Raw genomic sequence first — 12,565 nt, 5'->3', positions numbered from 1 at the left:
AAGTTTTATTACACCTACCGGAGCTGTATGCGATTTCACATTGTCAGGACTGATTTGCAGCCGGAGTTGTCTCCAGCTGGCGGGTCCACGGACCTGTGTGTGTGTGTGTGTGTGTGTATGCAGTTGTACTGATTAATGAGGCAGTCTGTACCTAAGCCCTATTTGACAGTTATGGGTTCCAATGCTGATGCGAACTGCTAGGTTTACAGGTTGGGCAGGGCCAGCCCAGTCTGGGTGTGACCCACAGTGGGGCTGTATGGGTCTGGACAGGCAGCCCTAACGTCCCCATCAGGGGTGGCCCAGCGGACACAGCCATTTTAAAGCAGGGGGTGGGGGCAAGTGTAGGGTTTCAGTGTCACGCAGGGGTAACTCTTGCAACTGCACTCCTCAACTCCTGCCCTCCTCACCCTACCTCCCTCAGCACCAGCTCAGTATCCATTATGCCCCAGTATGCGCCTCGCTCCGCCGTGCCCTCGCCTTCCCTCCCCCATTCAGCTGGAGCGGCCGTCTCATGGCCCAGTGCGCTCCCAGACCGTTCCTACCCTGTTTCACTGCAGTAAATGTCACCTGAGTTACACTCCCTCTGCTCCCCACAGACGGCCCTTTACTCACCGCCCTTTTAAAAGGACCCCCGCTCACATTTCATGTTTTCTCATTTTTACTATGTGTCAAAGAAGCCCTTTCCTCCCCTTTTCATTCAGTCATACGATAACACTCATACTTTTCCTGTGAATGCCAAATTTCTTATCCTGCATTATACTTTTGTTTTCTACTTTTCAACTCTTTGTTTTACTCTTCTTTTCTACTGTCTTTGTAAAGCGGCTGCATTGTCAGTATTTCAGTAAGGAGAGTACTGCGCTCCACAGCCAGGATTAGTGTCCAGATGTGTGTCTGAGGTTTTTCACCAATCTAAATTTAGGCTAACCACTAGTTTACGGCTCTTTGAAGCCATATGTAGGAAAGAGAGCGTTAAACAAGCCTTGCCACTCATAAGACTGTGTTGGCATGTTGAACCAAAGGCAGGTCCAGTCACAATAGCATGCAACTGTGACACTGAACTGTGCAGAGAAAACGTCTAATAATACAAGAACTGACTTACAATTACTCCTCAAGTCACATGAGCATGTAAAATGTCACTATGATGTAAAATGCAAAGGTCTCAGATCAGAATTCCTACTCCTACCTGTGTCATGGAAATCATGAATATGTCAAGCTTCATCAATAACACAAAGAGTCAACATTTTTCAGTTTAGGTGGCTTTACCATGTGGAATACACACTTTCCTGATCTGCTTGATTTTGCTTTTCATATGCTTCATGCTGGAAAAATATTTCTTTTGCAAGCTGGTCTTTTCAAATTTGGATCAGGTGTGCACTTCCCGTTCTCTCCTGTAATACAAACTGCAAATTTCACAGGTCTGTGTGAGCACATGTAACATTTAACAATAACTCTTAAATGAGTAGAATGGGAAAGCATCTAGGCCACAAGGCTGTTAAATCATAAAACACTCACAATCTGGGTTTTTGATATAGCATGACATATTCACACTTTTCCATGATGCAGGGTCCCTATTCTGTGCACTTTATAAGTATAGGCCACAAGAGACCTGATCTGACAGTGATGACAGCATGATTAATGCACACCTCCATGCCCACTCACACACTGCCTTTACACAGCAAGTCTAAGTGGCCCTGTAAAAAGCTGAAGAAGTGTGCCTGCAGGCCAGCAAAAAGCAGCCAGAGTTCATCTGTGCATAAGATGCTGTTTCAGTTTGACATAGGTTAAAGGATAAGGCTGGTGCTTTTTAATGCATTGCTTACCGTCATCAACCCGGAAGTCATTGGCTCCAATTGTAAGCTAAAAACCTTGAAATACAGCTCACAAAGACATAGTTTCAATTTTAAAAATCGCTAACTGTTACCACGAAAAGTCAGGCGGTTGTAGTTATTACCAAATCAAATTCAAATGGGAACAAATTCTTCATTAAGGGGACTATTTTCGGTGCTACGGAACTACTTTCCTGAGATTGCAAACGTCTTTACAGCCGGCTTATTAAGTTGTTTGAGGAAAAAGTCGGCCAGCCCGGTGCATCGCGATGATGAAATATGTTGCCCAGAGCAACGGCATGGCTCTTTGACGTGTTTTTAATAGTTTTTTAATACAGTGGAGTTCTATGGCTGCTGGGACATGGCTGCATTGGGCACCGGCTACATGGACGAGACTTGTTGGCAAAACAAAATCATTGCTGATTTTGTTATTTTCATAGGATTTGTTGACGGTAAGCAATGCATTAAAAAACACCAGCCTTATCCTTTAAGGCTATAAGGATCCCAGATTATTGTTTACAGAGGTTTGCAATAAGAAAAAGGAAAAATCCACCATCAGATACACTGTTAGATATCATCAATCTGATGTTCAGTGCATTCCAGGAGTTATTTTGTGATGAAGGGTTGTAATTTACTATTTTGGTGTACCCACTTTCCCTCAACCTGCCTCGTCTACTTCCACTTTACTTAGTGATTTCCTACATTTCCTAGAATGATGTTCAATAACCCCCAGAGAACAGATGTGAACTTGTTGCATTCAGCTGTGGATTATACGCGTAGGTGGAGAAATTGGTCTCTCTGTCTCTTCTAGGATGGATTTCTCCCTGTATGAGTGTTGAACGTCGGTGCAAAATAGCGGCTCTCGAAAAAAGCAGTTGCTCTTTGATTCAGAGAGACTGACACCAAAACCTCTTACTGTTGATGTTTTAAATAGATGAAAAAATGTCTGATATCAAACAGCCATGCTGGAAATATCGTCTATGTTTGGCCAGTTATCAGTGAGAATAAGAAAAATACACCGTCAAACAACAAAATGGGCCTAGAAATGTAAGGTTCCTCACCAATAGCGGTTTTCAAAGTATTACAGTGTTTTAGGGTGGATTTTTCCTTTAACAGTCACAACATAAAGTAAGGTGCTGAAGGGATGCAGTGATGAGAGGGAGCTCCCTCTGAAACCACCTTTGTCCACTTCAGCACCTTCATCAATCTTCCATCGGCTGCAATAAAAGCGCCTGTGTGGAGAATGGGGAGGCTGTCTGAATCCAGTGCATGCCAGGGGGCAAATGGTCAGTCTGGGTAAGAGGAAACTCAGCTTGGCACGGCGGTTCCATGCCAGCGACTGCCAATACAAGCTATCAGGCCGCATAGACAAGCCCCTTGACAAACTGCAGTCTGAATCTGCAGCCTCCGTACTGCCAGAGAATATCTCCGTACTGCCAAGTCTTATGGCAAACTGAGGATAGCTTTATGGAAACCATGGATTTTCCTCGCAGGAAAAACTGCACTTGTGTGTTATTCTTTCTCCTTTTATAAATGTTATGTGATCATGATGTATGAAATCCCATATAATTTTAAGTGTCAGCGACACACCTTTTAGAACCATCCAAAGTTCACACATGTAAAACTTCATTCAGTCTTTTTATCACAGGAAATAGGTATTTTTCTGGTGTTTTACAACCGAGTGGTTTATTATCTTTCTATGTTTGCATTTTTTCCCTTGGTATTTTTATCCTTTATGTCAATAAGATACGTCACAGTCCAAGCCACCTAATCACACAATACCTAATATCAACTTCCAAAATCCCTGTTACACTAATTCCTGTTAAAATATCAGGTACCTCAGACAGCCATGAAATACTGAAAAACTGAAAAGCATGAAAAGAAAAAGGTTTTATTGCTCATCTATTCCAATACAAATACTGTCTTGATAATGATGACAAAATAATAATGGCCATGTTTTAATATATTATACACTCTGAAGGCAAATCTTAATGTCAATAATGAAGTGGGCAGCAATATACTGTTTGATATGTTTGCAAGTTGTATTCTTTGGACCGTATGTTATGTATGTATGTCTCACAGAAAGAGTTTGGAATGGCAGGGTGAGCAGTAGGGTTTCCCTTTCTGCTCCTTGAAGACGCCCTGGCTGAGCTGCCGCAGACAGAAGGCGCACACAAAGTGCTGGGGATGAAACTTGCGATCGAGAGCGGAGATGCAGCGGCCGGTGATGGGCTTGCCGCAGCCGCCACACAGCGTGCCCTGCCGGGAGTGGAAGTGCAGCGAGCAGAGCGGTCGACCGTCCAGCTCCATGAAACAGCCATCAGTGAAGGGCTTCAGACAGTCCTGGGTAGGGACAGAAAGAAAAGGTAGAGAAAGTGATGTGGAGAATGAAGGAAATGTGAGTTAGAGATTGGTGGGAAAGATGGAGGAAGATGGGTAAGAGTGTAAAATGTGTTATTGCACTTTTTGTAAATCACCCTGGATGAGAGTTTCTGCTAAATGCCTTATGGAGTAAGATTTGGGAAAGGTAAGAAAACCGTGTTCTGGGCTACTATTGTTAATGTATCATACTACATGATTTAACCAGATCTCCACTGAGAGCATTCTGTCTGTTTAACGGTAGCTTGTAGCTGAGTAAAGCAGAAGTAGAAGTGCACACCCAATCATTTCTGACCAGATGCTGGATACAAAAGTAGGCTTGAAGTATAATGAAAAAGATACCCACACTATGGAATATGGTTCCCTTGATTTATTCGCAACATTTCAACCACAACGTGTTCATCAGGCATAAGGTTTTCATCAGCCTTGTGGTCGAAATGTTGCAAATAAAGCAAATGTGCGGGTATCTTTCTCATTTATTCCCGGGCTTGTATCCGAGCCAGAGCCGTGTGTGTGGTCTGAGGTAAGAGGCTCACTGAGCAGACGAAGCACTCTGGATGCCAGGTGCCATTGGCTGCAGTCAGGTAGTTCTCCTTCACCGACTCCCCACAGCCTGAGCACTTTGGAGCGAAGAGGTGGTAGAAGTCCCTGTTACAGTATGGCTTCCCGTCCTTCTCTAGGAAACCTGGGGTAAGAGGAAGACAGACTTACTGACTGACTGATTGGAGAAGGTAAATTAATATAAGTACATTCCATGTGACAACACTAGAATGAATTTCATGTTTTTTCTTGCTGTTGTGGTCTGTCAGTCAGCAAAACATCAGATAATAAACAAAACACAGTCTGACAGCAGAGAAGACTCTGAGGCTCTGACCTTCAGGTCCAAACAGGTCTCCACAGTGGGTGCAGAAGAAATGCTCTGGGTGCCAGCTCTGGTCCATGGCTGTCAGGATGTTCTGGTGGAAGAGCCAGACACAGAAATATAACATGATTTTGGGGATCAAGGTTGGGGATAAAGTTTGTCTTTTCTAATTTTTTCACATGTCAGAAAGCAGAAAAAGTTTGATCCTGAACCTAATGAAATGAATCATAAGGGAAGCTGCATTAGTTTGTGATTAATGACTCTGGTCTGCAGCAGAATCTCAGAAAGCCAGAGGGTTTTTTTTTTTTCACTTACTAATATGATATGTGGAATACATCCAGAAAGATTTACTGCAATGTACTGTGATCATACAATCCATCAAAGATGACTGTGTAACTGAAAGGATGCAAATATATAATATATCAATGTATGAATGAATGAATATGAACCAGTTTGAGATTTTTCATTTGTTTTTATTTGTATTAGTTTTTATTTTTATTTTATTTATTAGTTATTATTTGTATTACTTGTATAGTTTTTCTACTTAGTTGTAGTTAGTTTTCAATGTGGTTTGTTACTTTCAGTTTCTGTTTTAGTTTAGCTTTAATTTAGTTTCAGTTCTAGTTTTAGTAGTTTTGGGGTGTGTGTGTGTTGGGGGGGGTTATTTTGGATATATTTGAACAGGTTTTTTGTAATTGTGTATTTATGCAATAAATCATAAATTATTTTTTTAATTTATTTGCAATTTATTTACAATTTTTCAATTACTGTTCAGTAAAAAATAGCCAAATATTCTCCACCGCAAATTAATTATCTCTTTTTTACCATGCACATAAAAACACCAAGTTTTTGTCTCATTTTTAGTTTACTATAATAACCTTGATCTGAACAGAAGTGAATGTATCCCTTCCCACCTGCATAATGGGCCCCTTGCAGTAGGCACAGCGAGGAGAGAACAGCTGATGGTAGTCTTTGTCACAGTACGGCCTTCCGTCTCTCTCAAAGAAGCCGCTGACGCCCAGCTCCGACTTACACACCGCACACACAAAGTGCTCAGGGTGCCACACTTCACCCAGCGCTGTGATCATCTGGACCATTCCAGAAAAATATAGAAGAAAATGTAAAGGTTGAGGGAAAACAAGAGGAGATTTTGAATAAGATTTTATGTGAATCGGCATAATTAGGGTAATAACTGCTGTTCTTGTTGTCATTTGTGAGCTATTTCTAAAAAACAGTAGATGGATTTCTGTTTGTTTATATGACTTACTGTACCTTTCCCACAATGCATTTGCCACAGGAAGCGCAGTGGCCCTTGGCGGTGGTGCGTACACCAATCTTCTCCAAGTCGGAGCTCAGCCCCCCCAGCAGGTCGTCTATAGCGTCGGTCTTTCTGCTGGGGGTCGAGGCCTTGGCATCTGAAGCTGCTGCGGTGCCGCTGCTCTCCTTGTTCTCTGGCTGCACACCTTCCTTCCTTTTCACCGACAGCTTTTGTGTAAGTGGAGGCGGGGTTGAGGAGGGTGGTCTAACCTAAACGATAATATGCCAAAACTTTTATTTAATTGTATTCCTGATACATTTATTTTTAAAAGAGCTGCTTGACATTCTTCTTTTATTGAAATTCCATCACTGAGGCTGGTGCTGTGTTGAGTATATTAGGTTTGCCAATGCTGCCCTCTGTTGTTACATCTGCGTAATTTCACCAATCTGTTTACTGCAAGTCGAGTGCTTTCCCTTACCATGTCCATCAACACTATATATGGAACAGGGTTATGTATATGGAAACAGGGTTATGTATCTTAAAATTCTTCTTGTCAATATTTAAGTGCAGGGATAATGGTGTGAATATTGGTCCTCCTTCCAAAAACATTATTGTACACCAGCATGTTGGAGTCATTACAAGACATAATTTGCACACATTATGGGACCAGCACATGCAGCCACTATACTGACCCCCGGTCCCAGGCCCAGCAGATCTTGCATGATGGAGTCCAGCTCGTTGGTGGCTGAGGCCGAGCCCGGCGAAGCTGCCACAGGAGCCGGAAGATCACTAACACACAGAAAGGCAAATTAGAGATTAAAGCATAAAATATGAATATCTCAATTTAACCTGCAGGAAGACTAAATAGCCTCCCTTGACTGTAACATTCATATTAATGGCATCATGTTCTGCCTGACTGCATGTCCTGCACTTAATGTGGGATCGTGTATGTTGTTTTACCATCAGTGTCAGTGTCAGTGTGTAATGTGGAATTATGGACTGCAATATGTCCGCACAAAAAGACTAAATCAAATTCCTTGTGTATTCATACTTGACAGATAAAAATGTATTTTTTTTTTTTTTGTGATTCTGAAAGGCTGGCTGATTGTTTACATGGGCTTTCCAATTCTGAGATCAATTAAAAACCATACTGGGCCCCTGATGATACAGATTCCCAGAGAAGAACACTAATAATCCAGATCTACATAAAGATTAGATCTTGACTTGGTGTGGTACTTGATGTAATTTGTAATCCATATAATTTGAAGAGTTTTCCACCATTCTAGACAAAGTGACATCTATTTTCTTAAAAATTATTCCTGGCAAGTAAAACTCATTGTGGAAACCCATCTAAGTTACTAAAATAACTTTGTGAACAAAATATTAACACTTTTTCAAAATAAAATGATGTATACCTTTGAAATATTATGTGATGAATTTGGGGTAAGATTTTTTTTTTTCCTCAATCAGTATATAGTGTTTTGGAGTGAAACTCTCGCTCTCTTTACACTAGTTTCTACAGCAGTATCTACAGTTTACACAGTGATAATAAGGAGTCAGCAGGAGTCGTGAACTTGCGGCTCACCTGTAGACATTTGAGCTGACAAAGTTGTTTCCTTTCTTAGTGAGTACAGCATAACCTGCTGGGAACTGTGGGGAATGAACAACCAACACAGTGCAAATGTAGTTAAGATGAAGTTTTGATCTAATTAGTTGAATAGATTGAGGACAAACTGATGAACATAATTTTGCAAAGTTCCCAGATTTCAGGTCAGCGAGCTTTTTCTGCCTGGTTGCCTGCTAAATGATTTAGGAACCAAAATGTAAATAGGTGATGCAACTTTATCATGTCATCCAGATAGTTATACTGTATGCTTGTATTTTAATTTGTGGAATTAATTTATTTATGTAATGAACTCAACCAATCAACAACAGATCTTGTGGTTTTGTGATCACCTCTCCACAAGAACCAGCTGCCTCACTGCTCTTGTTCTCAGGAACGCTCTCTGCACCACTTGGATTCAGGGCCAACTCTTCCAACAGCAAATCTATAATAGGATACGGGATGTAAATCATCTGACTACACATAAACACACATACAGGCACACACCATTCTGACTCTGAGATTTCTCTGTGTTTACTGTTACTGCAAATATGCATCATTTGCAGAGTGAGAGGCTTCCTGCAGAGCCATTCAGTGTGCTTTGATACACACTTCAAGGTGTGAGCAGAGCAGTGCGGGGTTGCTACGTTCAAGGCAGCTTCCTCAGGATGTGATGACACACATATTGCAGAAGTGAAACTTGTGATAATGTTGTAATGCTCAGTAAGAAATATAACTCTGAAATTGAAAAGCCTCCTTGACATACACCGCAAAGGCATAGACATAAGAAAGTGTGAAGATATTGTTGAAAATAAAGTCTGCCAAGGGGAAGTCTACAGGTGGCCGTTGAAAATAAAACAAAAAGAATGTTCTACATTTAGCACTGAAGTCTGAAAATCACAGTCATTGTCTTCCCATATGTTTATCTGTATTTCCATGTCCTCTCTCATTTATTTTTTACACCACAGTGAAAATCAAAACAATTGTTCTATGCCTTACGAGACAAAAGTTGTATAATTCAGTGTAGTGCATCCAATAAACGATCAACTAATGCAACAAGTTACTAAATAAATTACAATCTGTTGCATTATATATAAGCTTAGGGTGGATGAATGATTACCCACAGAGCAAATCAGGCACTGTAATGTTATGATCAATTCTTCATTTCACTTCAGTTGTCTAACTATACAGCACTTGGTATTACAAATCATCTCTTCACTGAATCTGTTTTTAATTACCATGATTATGCCATATCTTACATAATATATACACAGTAAAACATGAAAGAGAGTACGTTCTCTTACCCAGCTCATCCATGCTTGCTCCTTCTCTCAGTAAGAACCTACAGTATCAGTGTATCTGTCTGTGTGTGCGTGCGTGTGCGCACACTAGCCACAGTGTGTGTTTTCTGCAGCTGGTTAGTAACTAGGGTAACCAGCACAATCTCTCATCAGGTCAAAACTGTCACTTCCTCTGAAGAATCTACTGCATAATCTATCATGTAAAAGATGTTTTTTTTAAAGATCAATGTTCATTGACTTTTCCTCTGAAAATGGTAAGATAATAACTAGCTATAAAGCTATAAAATTAATTAACAATTTCAAGAGATTTAAATTTATGACATGACAGGTGTTGTTTCCTGGTAGAAAGGAAACTGCACTGTTAGAGGAAACATTACCAAACATGGATTTAGTATAGAGAACAGTGCAGCTGAGACAGATACCAACTGGCTGTTTCGCTCAGCTGTTATATTTAAGTTTAAGTCTAATATACCCATTTTATGAATTGTTGATTGTGCTATTTTATTACTCCTATAATACAACAGCAAAATATTACAATATCAGAAAATGCAGAATATGGGCATATGCAAGTAAACAATTGTAAAACACATTAATTTTAATACAAATCTAGCAATTACACTTCAATCAACACTGAAATATAAAACAAAATCAGAATGAATATCTTTATCTTGAAGTAATGCTCAGCAACTTTCACCAAGGCCTTTAAAACTGTAGCTACATGGAACATATCAAATTGATTGATACATTTTTTTTCTGTTAAAAACTTTTAATAAACCTTTTTAATAAACCTCTATAGACATAAGAAACTACTTTTGATTCTAAACTACTACGTTTTTTTCTTTTGCTAGTATAATACATTTTTGTATGTGTCCCAGGACACATCACTTATTGATGTGTCCTGGGACACATTCAAAGACCTGTAAAACTCCTCATAACACTGAGGGATAACTTCAGCTACCAGCAGTCTTACTGTCAGAGCTCATCTTGACCAGTTCACACTCCCAACATTATAAAATAACATTTTGAATCTATAGGCCTAAGTATTTCATGAGAATATTAACATATTTACATTCATCTATACTAAACAAAAATATAAACGCAACACTTTTGTTTTTGCTCCCATTTTTCATGAGTTGAAATAAAAGATCTAAGATTTTTTTCTATGCACACAAAAGGCTTATTTCTCTCAAATTTTGTTCACGAATTTGTCTAAATCCGTGTTAGTGAGCACTTCTCTGCCAAGATAATCCATCCACCTGACAGGTGTGGCATATCAAGATGCTGATTAAACAGCATGATTATTGCACAGATGTGCCTTGGGCTGGTCACACTAAAAGGCCACTCTAAAATGTGCAGTTTTTAATCACACAACACAATACCACAGATGTCGCAAGTTTTGAGGGAGCGTGCAATTGGCATGCTGACTGCAGGAATGTCCCCCAGAGCTCATGTTGCAGCATGATAATGCACAGCCCCATGTTGCAAGGATCTGTACACAATTCCTGGAAGCTGAAAACATCCCAGTTCTTGCATGGCCTGCATACTCACCAGACATGTCACCCATTGAGCATGTTTGGGATGCTCTGGATCGGCGTGTACGACAGCGTGTTCCAATTCCTGCCGATATCCAGCAACTTCACACAGCCATTGAAGAGGAGTGGACCGACACTCCACAGGCCACAATCAACAACCTGATCAACTCTATGCGAAGGAGATGTGTCGCACTGCATGAGGCAGATGGTGGTCACACCAGATACTGACTGGTTTTTAAAAAATGCATATCTGTAGCCCTAGTCATGTGAGATCCATAGTTCAGTGCCTAATAAATGTCTTTTTTCAAGATAAAACTGCACATTTTAGAGTGGCCTTTTATTGTGACCAGCCCAAGGCACACCTGTGCAATAATCATGCTGTTTAATCAGCATCTTGATATGCCACACCTGTCAGGTGGATGGATTATCTTGGCAAAGGAGAAGTGCTCACTAACAGATTTAAACAAATTTGTGAACAAAATTTGAGAGAAATAAGCCTTTTGTGTGCATAGAAAAAGTCTTAGATCTTTTATTTCAACTCGTGAAAAATGGGAGCAAAACCAAAAGTGTTGCATTTATATTTTTGTAATATTGACCTAGAATATTAATTAGGATATGAATAGGATACTAAAAATTATGTGATCATGCTGCCATGCTAGCATTACTTACGTCAGCATGCATTTTGAGTTGACCTAAGTGCTGTTAGAATCCTCTACCCACAATGCTTGTTAAGTGTCAAAAGTGAGGTTTTGCTTGGTGTCAAAAGGGCGTAAGTGCAGTTACGCCCTTTTGGCAGCAAACAAAACCCTACTTTTACTGTTACGGCTTTCAGTTTTTGTTTAATTAAAACTTATGGGTCATGATTTCAGTTGTGTCCTTTTGGCACAGAAGATCTTACTGAGACCTTTCAATTGATATATAATACTCATATTCACCCAAAATCGCACTTACGCCCCTTTTGGCTCCAAGCAACTCCCACCTCATGTTGGTATTACCGTATATATCCCTAAATGTCTATCTACACCCACAAGCAGACACTTACAGTAATTTATGTTGACTAATGGTTTTCACTGCACAGAAGGTTTGTACAAAAATGAGCATCCTCTTTTTCACATCTCCCTCTCACTGAACCAGCAATCTGTGACATATAAAGTGTGATGTTACATCAAGCCTAACCGGTTTCCTGGGTTTGGCCTAATGTCAGTGTATTTAGAGAAGGCTACAGACAAAATACAATTTGGCACAACTAGCCGTTACCTGCATGGCTAGTTGCCCTGTTATGAATCTTCTGGTCATACCCTGAGCTGGCACCAAATTTAGGAATACTGGACTAACCTGTATGGAAGAGCTGAGAGAGAGAGAGAGAGAGAGAGAGAGAGAGAGAGAGAGAGAGAGAGAGAGAGAGAGAGAGAGAGAGAGAGAGAGAGAGAGAGAGAGAGAGAGAGAGAGAGAGGTTGGTGTAAAAATTACAGGGTTTCTGTATGGCACCAAATTGTAGGAATACTGGACTAACCTGTAACCTGTAGCCTATGGAAGAGTTGAGAGAGAGAGAGAGAGAGAGAGAGAGAGAGAGAGAGAGAGAGAGAGAGAGAGAGAGAGAGAGAGGAAGGGGGGTTGCTGGTGTTGGGGAGAAAGAAACCAGTATTGGTGTAAAAATCACAGGGTTTCTGTATGGCAGTTAGGAATACTGGACTAACCTGTAGCCTATGGAAGAGCTGAGTGAGAGAGAGAGAGAGAGAGAGAGAGAGAGAGAGAGAGAGAGAGAGAGAGCGAGAGAGAGAGAGAGAGAGAGAGAGAGAGAGAG

At 40.5% G+C, this 12,565-nt stretch overlaps 1 protein-coding gene across 1 annotated transcript; it reads right to left on the bottom strand.

The window, feature by feature from the left end:
- Positions 1 to 3,699: 3,699 nt before the first annotated feature.
- Positions 3,700 to 9,310, bottom strand: lpxn (leupaxin). Its single transcript, XM_071917608.2, has 9 exons — positions 9,233 to 9,310; positions 8,282 to 8,373; positions 7,911 to 7,975; positions 7,018 to 7,114; positions 6,340 to 6,594; positions 5,982 to 6,155; positions 5,080 to 5,161; positions 4,742 to 4,890; positions 3,700 to 4,169 (listed from the first exon to the last, which is right to left on the bottom strand). Exons 1-9 carry the CDS (start codon positions 9,243 to 9,245, stop codon positions 3,903 to 3,905), a joined length of 1,194 nt encoding a protein of 397 aa, XP_071773709.1. The 5' UTR covers positions 9,246 to 9,310; the 3' UTR covers positions 3,700 to 3,902.
- Between the last annotated feature and the right edge of the window lie 3,255 nt (positions 9,311 to 12,565).

Source organism: Centroberyx gerrardi, chromosome 9 (assembly GCF_048128805.1).
Source record: "Centroberyx gerrardi isolate f3 chromosome 9, fCenGer3.hap1.cur.20231027, whole genome shotgun sequence".
In the NCBI taxonomy this organism is placed as follows: domain Eukaryota; kingdom Metazoa; phylum Chordata; class Actinopteri; order Beryciformes; family Berycidae; genus Centroberyx; species Centroberyx gerrardi.
This window is presented reverse-complemented; position numbering and strand designations above follow the sequence as displayed.

Bases quoted from the DNA above. Each gene is read 5' to 3' on its own strand.
- lpxn (XM_071917608.2), bottom strand. The intron at 7,115-7,910 runs GTGAGCCGCAAG...TCTGTGTGTTAG, and splicing joins GTCAGCTCAAATGTCTACAG to TGATCTTCCGGCTCCTGTGG. The intron at 6,595-7,017 runs GTCAGTATAGTG...ATTATCGTTTAG, and splicing joins TGCTGGGCCTGGGACCGGGG to GTTAGACCACCCTCCTCAAC.